At 46.2% G+C, this 14858-nt stretch overlaps 2 protein-coding genes across 3 annotated transcripts; one reads left to right on the plus strand and one right to left on the minus strand.

Annotated features, from left to right (window-relative positions):
• Positions 1 to 1995: 1995 nt before the first annotated feature.
• ythdf3 (YTH N6-methyladenosine RNA binding protein F3) lies at positions 1996 to 10116 on the minus strand. 2 transcript variants are annotated; one of them, XM_062479162.1, is made up of 5 exons: positions 9767 to 10116; positions 9348 to 9372; positions 8226 to 8305; positions 5952 to 7757; positions 1996 to 3004 (listed from the first exon to the last, which is right to left on the minus strand). In XM_062479162.1, the coding sequence occupies exons 1-5, from the start codon at positions 9788 to 9790 to the stop codon at positions 2981 to 2983; spliced, it is 1959 nt and encodes a 652-aa protein (XP_062335146.1). In that variant the 5' UTR covers positions 9791 to 10116; the 3' UTR covers positions 1996 to 2980. The 2 variants fall into 2 exon arrangements, with proteins under 2 accessions (XP_062335146.1, XP_062335145.1); XM_062479161.1 differs by having other exon boundaries at positions 8404 to 9372.
• Positions 10117 to 10615: 499 nt separating this feature from the next.
• On the plus strand, positions 10616 to 14510 carry abhd10b (abhydrolase domain containing 10, depalmitoylase b). The gene is made up of 5 exons (XM_062479871.1): positions 10616 to 10773; positions 11451 to 11637; positions 11916 to 12027; positions 12559 to 12696; positions 12872 to 14510. Exons 1-5 carry the CDS (start codon positions 10680 to 10682, stop codon positions 13211 to 13213), a joined length of 873 nt encoding a protein of 290 aa, XP_062335855.1. The 5' UTR covers positions 10616 to 10679; the 3' UTR covers positions 13214 to 14510.
• The last annotated feature ends 348 nt before the right edge of the window (positions 14511 to 14858 follow it).

Consider the following 14858-nt stretch of genomic DNA (forward strand, 5'->3'; position numbering starts at 1 on the left):
TTCCCTCTCATCTCCACACTACTGAGTTCCTGTGATACTGTTGATGGGTTTGAAATGATAGTTTGGACCAGCTTTGGCCATAGGCAAAAGGGCCATTGATTCTCCGACAGCAACCATCATTGGAAATGAGTGTGAAGTCAGTTAAAATGTCGACAAATCTACTTACCCACATGGTAAACCTATTTTACACATCATTGTACATTCATTGCAAATCTGTAATTTCCATAGCATCAGCTTCCATCTCCTTACTGTAACAGAATGAAGGTCAGGGAGGGTGTGATTCAGAATCTGAATCTGATTCTAACTGTAAGAGAATGAAGGTCAGGGAGGGTGTGATTCCCAGTGTGGAAGATCTACCAACGGTTGATTCAACCTCTGAACCAACAAGGTAGGAATCACCACCACGACACAAAAGAGGTCTGGAATTAAACCACCATTTGCATATCTGGCCCTTTGTACATATCCACACTCTGCCACATGCAACTGGTAATTGTGAGAGAGGCATTGTGTTGTCTATTAATGGAGCACCCTGCTTGGGTTACACTGTGCTCACACAGAGTAACAGAGGGAAATGTGTGTGTGTGTGTACCGTGTAGTCCTTTCAGAGGCTGTCGGCAAATAACCTAACGGATGTTCTTTTCAAATGAGTGGAGTCCCAATCCAAAGCCTCCTCTATTAATTGCAACTCTTTTATCCGTCCTCGACAGACACAGAGGCATTTCTCTCCCTTCTCTCTCTCCTTTCTCTCTCTCTCTCTCTCTCCCTTCTCTCTCTCTCTGTCGTTCTCTTTTTATAATTCTCTTTATACGGGGACACACTTGGCAACCTGTAATTAATTGCTCTGACAAAGGTGCGGTTTGCACAACAAGTACATTACATTTACATTACATTTAGTCATTTAGCAGATGCTCTTATCCAGAGCGACTTACAGTAAGTACAGGGACATTCTCCCCGAGGCAAGTAGGGTGAAGTGCCTTGCCCAAGGACACAACGTCATTTTGCACAGCCGGGAATCGAACTGGCAACCTTCAGATTACTAGCCCGCTTCCCTAACCGCTCAGCCACCTGACTCCCTCGTCCTTACGTACCCGTCCTTACAGTGTAATTTGCATCTTGAGGAGCTGAAGCGCCGGTGGATAACAAGAGAGGATTGTGAGACACGAGACCGATCACAGGACAAGGAACCGTTCACACGCCGCCAGCAACGAACAATACGACAGCACCCCCTGGTGGCCAACGTGGGAACTGGCACCTAAACAAACGCTTCTCCAGAAAGACAGGCTTCATTAGATAATAACGGAGACCTCGTGCTTGTGAAGACCCTGAATAGGAAATGTGTGAGTATGTAGCGATAATCTCACAGCACTGGTGGCATGGGGTGATGGAACCCCATGCCAGGAATAATGATGAGTGAGACTGTAATGATGGAAGCTAGGCCTAAGCTCTGTTACTGTAAATGACTAACTAGGAAGATTGCCTTGAAAGTACAAAGATGATGGTAAGTTGGCTGGGGGCACCAGTCTTAGATAGCTTTCCAGTCACCAGAAGAACATGCACTTTTACAGGGCATCATCTAGCCAGTCCTTAACTAAAATCGCTTATGACTCACTGTTCCAGAAACTCAAATGTTCTAATGAGTTTGTGTGGATTTGAGACCTATTCTCTCACACATTCCAACAAGACATAGGGGTCTATGGGAGAAGGACGTTTACAGGGGATACAGGAAATGCCATGCTCTGTAATTACAGTTTATATTGCTTACAGATGTCTCAGAAACACATAGATCAAGTCTGGCAGAGCAGTAATGCTACTGTTGTTGTCATGGCTGCATCTACAAAACGTACTTAGACGTTGACTGGTCATCTTTCACATCTAGTTGTGTTATCTACAAAGTCAATCAAGAAATGTGTCTTTATTGCAGATTCCTGTTATCCCCCATAAACATGTGACCAAAATTCCTAATTAACTTCATTAAAAGAAAACTCAGAGACATGCTGCTAAACATAGGTAATGTTTATTTAGCTAGTGAGTTACCTAGAAGAGAAAACTTACATCCTTGGAGAAGTTCAGCTTTTTTTCCCCAAAAATGGTACAGAGATCTTCAAAAACTGAACCGTGTTGGGCCTGAGGTACTGTACAGTACTGTACACGCCAACATCAGAGCAAATACAGTTACCAACAGTTGCCGGGGCGACAGTTACCGTGGAGCAGGTTTCTCCTCAGACAAATGCACTTCAGAATGACAGAATCACAAGAGAGAAAACAAAATGTGTGCATTCGTCAGCAATCTCACCAGCACACTGCAAAATCCTCATCTTTTGGTACACAGAAACAGATGCAAAGGGAGGGGCAGGAAAAAGGAAGGTGTTGGTCTTATACGATTGGCATGATTTGTGAAGGGTTTCCTGTAATTCCTTTGCCACCTGTCAATCAGTCACAACATCTGTCTGAGAATAGCCAGACGGCTGAATATAGATTCAAGTAAAATAATTTATCATACATTTCATCTTGAAAATCTCTTCTGAAGGCGATACAATTCTGGGGGAGGGGGGTCTATATTTTATCCAATTTTTTTAAAAGTATTAAAAAACAAAACAATTACAATTTGTGGTGAAATCCTCTGGAAAAACCAACTACACTGGTTAGTCAGATAGTTAGTTAATCACAAACATAAGTCAAGAGAAAGAGAGAGTTAGAGAGTTAAGGGTATTGGTAGAGGCTTGTTTATAAGGACTGAAAGTGCTTAAAGACAGAGTTTAAAGTGGGCTATTGTCTATCGTTTTCTTGGGAGCCGGGAACACAGGAAGTACCAGTAAACTGACACGGGTGAGTCCACCGTCATGGTCAAGTGTTCCAATACATTGTCGTCTTTAGCAGAAAAAGATTGTGAGACCCTTTTTTATTTTTTCTTGTGGTTAGGCAATCATTGAAGTTCCTACGTCATTAGTGTTGCAGTTTTAGCAGAGAGTCTTCTCCAAGGTTACTGTTTATTTCTATTTCGCTCCTGAAGAAAGGGAGAGGCGGGGAGGAAAGGGAGAGAGAGAGAGAAAGAGAGAAAAAAAAAACAGAACAGAAGAAGCCATAATTATTGGATGTATTGGTGAGCGGCAAAAACACAAAAACAGGATTGTTGTGACTCACAACAACCTTAGGGAGCGTTTGTTCCTGACCTATTTCATCATTCATGTGATAACGACCATTAACAGAAATTCAGACAGTCTCTTCACTGCTCTTAAAAGGTACCTCACAAGGGCACTTTAAGTTTGCAAATATCAACACAGAAACTTATACGCTGCAAAAGTCTTTAGTTGGAAAACTGGGGTCAGATGGCTGAGCGGTTTGGGAGTCAGGCTATTAAATCAGAAGGTTGTTGGTTCGATTCCCGTCCGTGCCAAATGACGTTGTGTCCTTGGGCAAAGCACTTCACCCTACTTGCCTCGGGGGGAATGTCCCTGTACTTTAAGTCGCTCTGGATAAGAGCGTCTGCTAAATGACCAAATGTACTAAATGTAAATGTACATGCCTCATTGGCACTTCTATATTAAAAGGCCAGGTGTTCTATATTACATCACAGACTAGAGGTCTTGTTGAAAGAGGTTGGTGACTGCATTATGTGCTGATATGAGTAGATAAATATGACCCAGGCACCCCTCACCCCTATCTGTCACTCTGTGTTGATTACCATACACAGGCAGGAGAGCTAATCAATCATGGCATCATAAATTAGACCCCTCCCTCTCCCCCATGTTCCCAAAGACACCTTCAATTACTGGAGTGAATAGAAATGGGGAGGGGGGGAGGAGAGAGAGAGGGCGAGAGAGAGAGAGAGAGAGAGAGAGAGAGAGAGAGAGAGAGAGAGAGAGAGAGAGAGAGGGCGAGAGAGAGAGAGAGAGAGAGAGAGAGAGAGAGAGACTCCTGAGACTAGTATGCAGCTCTCTTGTCAGTTCAGTCTAACAGTCTCTTACTTACTGACACACACAAGCATACTGACACAAACACTTCATTCTGAATCCTAAACAGACAACACGCATCGCAAACCTCCGCCAATCCTTGTCACATTAGCCTAGATTTACCTGTAAACGACAAGACGTCTAAGCAAAATCACACCAGTTCAAACTAAGTAAGGTCGAAAAAATCTCCATGGGCTTAATAATGAATAGACAGCAGGATATTTTCTGTCCCCATTCCCCAGGTGAAATAGTGTTCCCATTGAGGGGATGAAGGTGTCTATGTCAGTTGGTGAAGGCCCATGGAGACCATGCCCCTCAGTGTAACTCTATCCCCAGCAGGGCTGCTCTGACTGGGGCTGGTGCTCAGTGAGGCCTGGGTGAATACAAAGGCTTCCTCAGTGTCTATGTAAGACTGCTTCATCCTACCAACCTGAGGCTACAAACTCCCTCAGCAGCACCAGCCCACGCAACAACTACTGAAGGAAGGCGGCAGGAGCCATCTTAAGTCAGGCTGGTATGTCGGCGTTCACGCTTCACGTTACCGCGGGCAACACAGGAACCCAGGGCCAAACAGCAACGCACAATGCGAGCCGACACGAAAAACATCCCGACCATTTTACATCCCAACACCCTTCTCTGCGGCTCTTAACCCCATGCCCGCACGTTACACGGTCCGCAGCCGGGCCATTACTGAACACCACCGGTTAGCTTAGCATCCACACGGTTGAGCTTGTCTGTGGGAAAGGCGGCACGGCGCAGGGGCTTGAATCCCTGTCTCCGAGAGTCAAGACAGGCTCCACAATGGAGGACAATTAACCTTGTCAGGCTGAGGAGGATGGGGAGGAGGGCGAGGCCTCCGTCAGGCGCGACCTTGTCATGTAGGAGGTCAGGGCTACAAAAGCAGCCCCGGCGATGAGAACCACCACGCCGTGCTTGGAAGGCTCTCAACAGTCCTGACAGGTTGTTTTCAGAGCCCCCCCCCCAAAAAAAAACATTGCCTTGAAATATTTATGAGATTGGAACACGGTGCATACCAACAAGGTCAGGAGCCAGGAGTTGATACGCAGCCCGCATGTACCTCTGCTGTAAAGGCGTAGAGCGCGAGAGAAAACAAGTTTTTTTATTGTAGAGAAGATTAGCATAGTGCAAGCACAGGAATATGGACACAGTATTAGCTAAGATAGCAGTGTCGTTCCTCAATGTACTTGAACTGGTTCATCTTGAAAGGCCACTAAACAAATAACAGAACTATTAAATAACAAAACCATTATATATTGGTTAGGAAAACCATTAGGCAAGAATACCATCCATCTGCCTTGCTTGAAAGGAAATCACAAACATAACCCTTTTTTTTCCTTTAGGCCGCTCACTTCAGACCTTGAAATACAAACTTGTATTTTCCCAACTATTGTGCCAACAGCCAGAACCCAGTCTGTCTGTCTGGAGGGCAAGGGCTTATGTAGCTACAGGCTAATAAAGCATGAGGAGCTTGTGGGCGTGGAGAGGCCTGGTGTTCAAAGGGAGATCAGAGGCCACTTCTGGCTTTGTCTGAGAATGGGAATGCCAGGAATGCGGGCTATTTCAGGAAACCCCCATGTCTCCCGACTCCCCTCGGGCAAACGATCGAGCTCTATAATGTCACAAGATGGCCACCGCCAGGGCAGGCACTACTGTGAGCAGCCATGGGGGTGGAGGAGGGGCTCCGGTCTCAGGGACGATTACTTTGCACTGTTCAGTCAACACCTGACCATCACACTTACTTTAATGGCAGGTATGTTAAGAGGGAACATCAGAGAGGGCTGTAAAGACCTGCTATTAGAGCTTGACTGTTTAGAAGACAATTCAACTACATGTGCACACCACCTATTCCTCCTCCTCCTCCCCCCCTGACACAAACACACACACACACGTACACTTGGTAGAAGCAGAGAGAGAGAAAGGGACTTGATTAAGAGCGGGTTGACATAGTGAGCGTGTGTGTGTTCAGAGGGCTTGGCTCACCCTCCTCAGAGCCTCCTCCTCTTCCTGGCGTTTCTCGTAATGTGCAAAGTCATCAAAGATTGAGGTGGTATGCTTGAAAGTGGCGATTATTTTAAGCACTTGCTTGGCCTTCTCCAGAGGTACCTCCTGAGTGTCCCTGGAGTTAGTCACCGGCTTGTTGTCATTGTTCTCCAGCCGGATGTGCCGCAGCTGGTTGTTGGGCACGTCCTTAACGAACGCCCACTTCACCTCAAACTTGCCCTTCCACTTGTCCTGAGACCAGACGCCCGCATAGGCGTTGTAGTCCACCGGCGAGCGCATCTCCGCCATGCCGCAGAAGTGTCCGCTTCCGTTGACGCTGAAGAGCAGGTAGAGCGGGCCCTTTGCGCCCAGCGAGCGGTAGGCGGCGTCCAGGCGCTTGTTGCCGTGCTCCGTGCTGCACCAGATGGAGTACTTGATGGAGCGGTGGATGTCGTCCTCGGAGTAGCTCTTGATGATGAACACGCGGCCGTTTTTCAAGTTCCAGTCAAAGTCTTTGGGGTTGTAGTTGTTGAGGGCGCGGAGCTTCTCCAGAACGGGGTGGACCTCCCCAGGGCAGGGAGAGGCAGTCATGGGGACCCCAGCGCCCAGGCCAAAGCCCTCCACCCCCCCACCCTGGTTGTAGGCACTGCCCCGGTTCCTGGGGGCAACCCAGCGGTTGGGCAGAGGGGCGGGGTGCTGGTGCTGGGGATGTTGGTGCTGGGGATGTTGGTGCTGGGGGTGTTGGTGCTGGGGGTGTTGGTGCTGGGGATGTTGGTGCTGGGGGTGTTGGTGCTGGGGGTGTTGGTGCTGATGGAGGGGCTGGGGGGGGCCGGGCTGGGAGGAAAGGTGCTGATGGGGGTGGGGGTGTTGGTGGGGATGCGGAGGTGCTGGGCGGAGGTCCATCGGCTGGGGGTGCTGAGGGGACTGTAGGGATTGGAGCTGAAAGGGCTGGTGTTGGTGCTGGTGCTGGTGTTGGTGAGGAAGAGGGCTCTGGAGCAGGGGCTGGGGTTGCCCCATGAGAGGCTGTTGCACCAGGGTTTGGGGGGGCATCATGGCCTGAGCTAGCTGGGGTTTGTTGAGGGAGCCCTTATCGTCCCAGGTGCCAATGTTCATGTTGTGCTTGATGGGAGGAGGAGGAATGGAACAACCCCCCATTCCCATGTTGACTTTGGGTTTGACCTTGGGCTGAAGCTTGGCAGGCTTCCTAGCGATGGCGGCCCAGGAAGTAGGTTTGGGGGCGGAAGAGCTCACAGACGGAGGCATGTTATTGGCTGCCATGCTACTCATGCCCGGCGTTCCGCCTAACGGGGAGCCCACGGTTTTAGTGACGGCTGCCCCCATGTCTGTGCCGAGCTTTAACCCCGTCATGCCCTGCTCGATGCTGCTCAGCACCGGGACCTTGCTGAGCTGGGTGTCGCTACCAAAGCCAGCCTGTCCATCAGCGATGGCCCTGCCCAGGGAGCTGGGAGCGTAGCCGTAGCTGTTACTGTAGACGGAGCTCTGCGTGGACTGTCCCTGGGAGACACTGGTGCCCCAGGTGGAAAAGTCTGCGTTGCCGGGGAAGAAGTTGAAGCCGTGCTGACTGAGAAAGGGCGGGGTGTTTCCCAAGGCACCCGGCTGGCTGAAAACACCATCAGGGATAAAATGGTGCTCGCCATTGCTCATCTGTCCGTAAGTGGCCAGGTAGGGAATGGGGGGATCCCCCGCCGTAGACCAGGCCGCCTCCCCCAGGGAGTAAGGGAAACCGATGGATGGAGCATAGTAGCTGGGCATGTAAGGGTCGGACATTGGTGGGTAGCTGTTATTCTGTGTAAGAGGGAGACAGGACTGGGATGTCAGTAAATGGATGGCCTTTATAACAGTATCCAATATCAGCCTTCATCTTGCCCTCTCTACTAAACCCTCACAGTAGGCAGAGTATGCTTTGGTTTCAAAAAGAATGATTTGTGTTTCTGAAGGACACAAGTTACACCAAAGACAGGTTGTCCATAGCCACAAGTAGAAACATGAAAATGTTAAATAGTCTGTCAGTGTATTAGCAGTAGCACCATTATCAATGGTGCTAGTAGGACTAGGTTCCTCAAATCATTGCTTGACCTTGATTTCTTATTTGTGTTTATTTTCACAATTGGGATATTTACATCTAATATCTTCTTCACTAAAACACCCATCTGAGGGTTCAAACTGACCTGCAGAGCTGATAACACAAAGGTTTTTCCACACCATAACATGGTCACACAGAATGACAGAATTGGAGGGGGAGAGAAGATTTACCTGGTTTGTCTGGCTGCTTAGGTAAGGCTCAAAGTCATCATCGTTTACGCCATCCTTCTGATGCATTGATCCGTTTTGCACTGTTTGAACAGGGAAAGACATACGTATTCATAGAGAGAAATGACTTAGTGAAACCCGAAGCAACATTCCTACAGGAACTTTGCAGGGCAAAACATACTTTCACCAAGCTGCACTTTGCATCTTGTGTTGCATACCCGGGCAGAACATGACATTTGACATTTTAGCACACACTTATCCAAAGCAACATAGAAATAGTGCATATAGAAAGTACTCCAATAGATCATGGGTCAGAAGTGCATAGTTCTACACTATTTTTGGTCAGAATCAAGTAATAGTTTGTATTTATTAGTTATTATCAAAGAACACCCTCTTCTTAAATACCATGTCTGGTGAACATGAGAATGCTACAGTAAAATAGCTTAAATACAGTGCAAAACGACAACAACATCTCAATTACAGTAGCTAGTTAATTAAATGTCTGGTGAACAAATAATTATAATACCACAGAGTAACGACATATAAATTGCTCAACTAGAGTTGCAAAATAATGTCTCAATTACAGAAGTGCCTAGAAACAACCACATATCTTAACTGCAACATCAAACGCTCCAGGGGCAGATTTGCCAGACAGTTACAACAGGATCTCTAATACAAAGTTCGGCGAAGGGACTAATTTGCAGGTATCACAAGTGATGAACTGATGAGTGCTGCTTTCAGTGACCTTAGGCCAAGCAAAACAGAAAGTATTAAAATTGTAACAGCACAAGGATATGCATAAACAGTACCAGGGGGTGAGGGTACTTTGCCTACTTTTGAAAGTTTACAACATGGAAACCGACAAACAGTGGATATTAAGTTCATAAAACGGTGTTAGTGGAACTGGCCTTTTACACAATCACTAAACATCAAAAACAACATGTTGAAGAAGCTAAAAATTAGCTCATAAATTAACAGCATCACAAACAGTATAATTTAGTGTAGCCTAAAGGGTTTTCAGCGGGGTTTGTGGTGTTCCATCTATGACTGTCATAACTGTCATCCATTTCCGAGACAATTTGACAACTACATTCCCATGAAGCAATATTCAAATAACATACGCACCTTTATTTCCTTGTCCTTTGGGTCTCTGTTACCACAAATAGTGATGCACATAGTAGGCAAAAGAGGGGGGGAAACTGATTAGTTGTTTATCTTGAATGGCATCCTATAAAATACAGTCCTACAAATGACATTATTGACCGAGTGTTGTGCACGCTCACATCCAGTAAATGTGCCGCATTAAATAGCTCACTGGAACCAGTGATAGCTGGAGTTGATTGGGGTTTGCGGCCGGTGCGTCGGGTCGGCCTAAGCTAGCCTACATAACAGCTAATTGCTATCATATACCAAATACTTTTTTCTTGTAATCTGACATGGCTATTGTGCTTTAAATAGTGGCAGCAAGGAAGAATGTTGACAAAGTTCAGATGTTTACAATTTGTATTCGAAACGACACACGATGGACAGAAAGATGCAGTTACCTGATCGACAGTGGTCGCAGACATCCTCCAGGAACCGAACTGATTACTGTTTGTGACTGTCCACGGTTTCTCCTGCTTCTGCTCTCCGGTGTTTTTCTCTCGCGTCTCGGGTTATTCAATCAGTCTATGCAGGCGACGTTTACCTCGGTCGTCGGATCTGTGCAACACTGTGTCTCGGGTGCTCGATTACTTTGTGGCAGTACGATATGTTTAAGGTGCCGATGTGGTTATCGTTGCAATGAATCACTCACTCTGAAACTGACTAATGCCTGATAGGAATATCCCTTACTATATTCCACAATGGCGGATGGGCTATTAGACTAGCTTCCGTTTTACTGCTCCATGACCTTCCGCCTCTGACGTTCTGAGTCATGTTACAAAACTGACAGTCATGCTTCAAATAACTGTCTAATCTTATATTTTTACAACCTGAAGCAATAATCTTATATAAATTGTGTCCAAATCGAAGATTATTACCTTTTAGTTGTACTTACAGGGTGCAAACTAAGTCTTATGTACCTTCATTACAGATTTTCAGAGATAGATTAAATGAAAAATGAGGCCACAACATTATCAGAATTTATAATGAATGCACAAGTTTCCTTCAACTTGGAATAGCACTGCGATATGCCTACACAGCTGGCAAACTTTTGTGATGGAAAAAATGGAGCCTTGAACTATACATTTCACACAAACAGCCATTAAAACTATATAATTGAGGGACACAGTAGAGTAGGTATACATAAGTTTGATTGAAGAAAATACAGTATTTGGGTTTAGAACCTGTGTAAATTATTTACAACCCCCCTTGCAGAGACCAGCCAAAGATACGTGAAAGGGGATTCGCTGCTGCAGCTGTCAATCTTGCTAGTCTCGTGTCTCGCGCTATTTCCCCAGTTGGTGGCAGAGCAGTATGGCAGCCGTTGTGCTGAGGTCTTGCTGCAAAGGACTTGGGCAGACTTTAAGAAATGGAGGAGTGGCATCCTTTCCGCGAAAAACTTGGGGAGGTCAGTATGAAATTCCACTTAAAAGGGAATTTAAACCTACGATAAATGTTACGAAAAGGAACTAAAAGCTACGCTTGGGGGGTGTGGCACAAGCAGGCCCTGTCTGAATTCAGCTTGTAACTGCTAAACTGTGCGGCAACTGCGCTTGTTCGTAGATCTCGCAACATTGTAGGGTTATGAGCGAAGCAGTAAATGACTGTCATATTCTATTGGAGATTAGAAACCTGCTCCGAAAATGTTTCAACACTGATTATTTAACATGAAAAGAGCGGTTGTGTTTGTACTGTAGAACAGTTCAGATCGCAGATCGAAAAGACGCAAGGAGTTGTTGGAATGTTGTCCACCAAACCCTAAATAGATCACGCTGATAGTGATAAGTCATTGATCGGGAATGAAAACGTTCAACTACGGCGTAACACTCATCTTTACTATGTGTCAACAACATAAGTGAACAAACACCGTTCAAATCAAACAAGTTTATTGGCAACGGCATAGACTAAAAGTTTTCAAAATGTCATCTGTATTAGGCCACGAATATTAATCTGTGGTGTGCCTAGCTACATTTAGCACTTATTTACATGGATTTTAACTCCCGTGGCACCATTACGACACAAAGGGTGCCAGTCATTTTACATGCTGCAGCTGTTTATGATTTTTCATTTGTGTTTGTGGTCCAGGAGTACGGCATAAATCCTCAGTTGTGCAGTTTGTAACACGACAAGACCTTCCTAAACTGGCCTACCGTAAGGTGAAGGGAAAAAGCCCAGGGGTGGTCTTCCTGCCTGGGTATGGCTCCAGCATGAACGGACAAAAAGCAGAAGCACTGGAAGAGTTCTGCAAGTCTTTGGGTCACTCGTACCTCAGGTAAAATACCCCGAACGGAACAGTTTGTTAGTTATTAACAAACTGAGTCAGGTGGCTGAGCGGTGAGGGAATCGGGCTAGTAATACGAAGGTTGGGAATGTCCCTGTACTTACTGTCGCTCGCTTTGACTGTTACGAGTCGCTCTGGATAAGAGCGACTGCTAAATGTAAATGTTAGTTGTTGGGCAATATAGCTCTGCCTTATGGAGTGACTGGTTGAAGGTTTATGTCTTTCACAATGTATATTTGACTAAGTACTTTCTGTTTGTGGGGCACCAGGTTTGACTACACAGGCCATGGAGCCTCAGAAGGCGTTTTCAAAGAAGGTACAATCGGCACCTGGAAGAAAGATGTCTTGTTTGTGTTGGATGAGCTAGCAGAAGGACCACAGGTAATGAGTGGGTGGTCACAACCACAAGCTTTTCCAAGACAGATTAAGCTATCCAAAAACTTTCAATCAGCAATTTGTTTGACAATCACAGAATTTCATTGCCTGCGGGATTAATACAGTTATTTCATGTTAGCTCCACAAGATGGTGCTGTGCTATACATATTGGTTGGTGTCAGGCAACTGGGTTTACAGCTCATCCTGGCCCTCATTTTGGACTTTCATTCGATCTGTGATACATATGTAAACAATTACATTTGAACACACAACACAGAAAAAAATTACGATCCATACAGGCCCAGGTAAAACGACCACGTCAAGGTGCCTAAATACAAACTAGGCTCCGTGTGTCAGATGGCTGAGCGGTTAGGGAACCGGGCTATTAATCAGAAGGTTGCCGGTTTGATTCCCGGCCACCCTACTTGACTCGGGAATTGTCCCTGTACTTACTTTAAGTCGCTCTGGATAAGAGTGTCTGCTAAATGACTAAATGTAATGTAAATGTGTGTAACACTTCTCTCTGCCTGTGTGCAGATCCTGGTGGGCTCCAGTATGGGTGGCTGGCTCATGCTGCTGGCAGCCATTGCCAGGCCAGAGAAAACGGTCGCTCTGGTGGGCATCTCCACGGCAGCGGACCACTTTGTCACGTCCTTCAAGTCTTTATCTTTAGAGGTGAGTACTACACCGCCAAACACTCTATTAAGGTCCATCGAAAAGCCTCAATGATTATCGAAAGACGAAATAAATCGTTCTAAAAAACATTGGGACAACAACCCAGGTAATGTTATATAATCAGGATATATCGAATTACTTTATAACATTTCCCGTTGTTTTTCTGTCAAACCAGGCCCGTAAGGTGTTTGAAGACAAGGGCGAGTGGTCAGTCCCCACCAAGCACAGTGATGACGGCCTCTACACCTTCAGCATGGACATGCTGCGTGAGGCAGAGAACCATTGTGTCTTGCAGAGCCCCATCCCCATCACCTGCCCGGTCAGGCTCATCCACGGCCTGAAGGACGAGGAGGTGCCCTGGCACATCTCCATGCAGGTGGCCGAGCGAGTCCTCAGCGCCGACGTGGACGTCATCCTTCGCCGGCACGGCCAGCACCGCATGGCCGAGAAGGACGACATCAAGCTCATGGTGTACACCATCGATGACCTCATTGACAAGCTGACCACCTTGGTCTGAGTTGGGGAGGGAAGGGGCTCGGAATGGAGGATAAGGGGGAAGTATGTGAGATGGTAATCATCCCATCCCCCCCCCTCACCTCTCCTCCCCTCCCCAAACAATCAGCCAATCAGGTGTCTTTCTGCCAAATATAACCTCTTATCCCCATATATTCCCTCCCTAGCTCCAGCCCTCCTCCAGTAAAGTTCTTGTTAGTTTGTCGTCAGTTTAAAAAAAACGTGAAAGGAGCATCACAAGAACAAACTGTAAAGACGGGGAGCTCGTCTGAATCCCTGGCCCGTTCTGCCTTTAGGAGTTAGCTTTTTACTCGTCCAAGTTTACTCAGTGCAGTGTTGTTGTGGTAGGAGCTCTAACAGGACTGCTGGTGCTGTTTGTCTGACGGAGCGTCCTGGTCCTTTTTACCTGAGCTGTGCCTCTCCTGTGCCTTTTTTTACCATTCATCACCCTGGCCAATAAAGCCTCTGGACACCTTAGTGCAGGTCTCTTCTGTGTCTTCTCCCACAGTTTCTCCAGCTATGCCCTACACCTTGATGGCGCCACCATGGGTGTCATACACACCGAAATGGGTATATCTTCAACCCTCTGAGACCATCTGATAGGAATGAAACAGTTCTCACCCTGCGTCCAAATCAATGCAGTGACTTAAGAGAACACGTGGCCACAAACGTAGGAAAGGAACCAACGACCTCAGGAAACGCAATTAGCCGAGAAACCCAATCCCCATGGTCCTATAGGATAGGTTGAGATTACAATAAGAGATGGTTTTGTGTAATGTAGCTGCGTATAATTGATTTAGGGGCAGACCATCCCATTAAACCAATCCTGTATCCGTACTAGGTCTTTTAACCAAGCCTAGTTGTGTGGCAGCCAGTGCGCCGTTGATTAACGTGATTGGCCGGTGGACCTCTGTGTTTAATGGGCCGAAACGTCGCAGGCAGCAGTAACACTCTCAGATCTGCTAAGTGCTGCTTTGACCTTTCACTCCTATAGGGAAGGTATGCAATCAGTCAACTCTCCATCCAAACATAACCCATAGGACATCATTCACATGTCCAGGCCTCAGAGTGTGAAAAAGACATGGGTGTAAATCGGCAATGTATGAAGATCAATATATCTGGTATGGATTAACATGTTTAAGGAAAAATCCCAAGGATGACGAGTACTGGAGATGATATATTAAAGATCAGGAAATACACCAGAAGTCTTTACAAACTGTATAATGTGACAATTTGACAGATTACCTTAACTGAGACTGGGTTGATATGTACAGTTTAATAAACAATGTAACTCACCCATATACTTCGTATACATTTTACTCTGAAAATACTCTTATTTTGCCTTATTCCTCATGGTATCTTTAGTGTAGAATGTTATTTCAAGTGTAGAATAGAAAGTAATTTGCTTGCAGTACACGAGGAACTGTACTGTGCACTCATTGCACCAGCCTCACAGAGCAGACATCCAACTCAATAAGCTCTAACATAATTAAAACTGAGCAATCGCTCTCATCATTGAAACTGAGAAAGGCTGCAAGAAAGTGTAATGGTCTATGCCATGTGCATCTCGTTTTAGGCCAGGTAGCTTAGAGGGTATGGATAATACAAAGAATACAAAAGTAGTAGTACAAAACTGAGAAAACATTCGG

Source organism: Osmerus eperlanus, chromosome 15 (genome assembly GCF_963692335.1).
Source record: "Osmerus eperlanus chromosome 15, fOsmEpe2.1, whole genome shotgun sequence".
In the NCBI taxonomy this organism is placed as follows: domain Eukaryota; kingdom Metazoa; phylum Chordata; class Actinopteri; order Osmeriformes; family Osmeridae; genus Osmerus; species Osmerus eperlanus.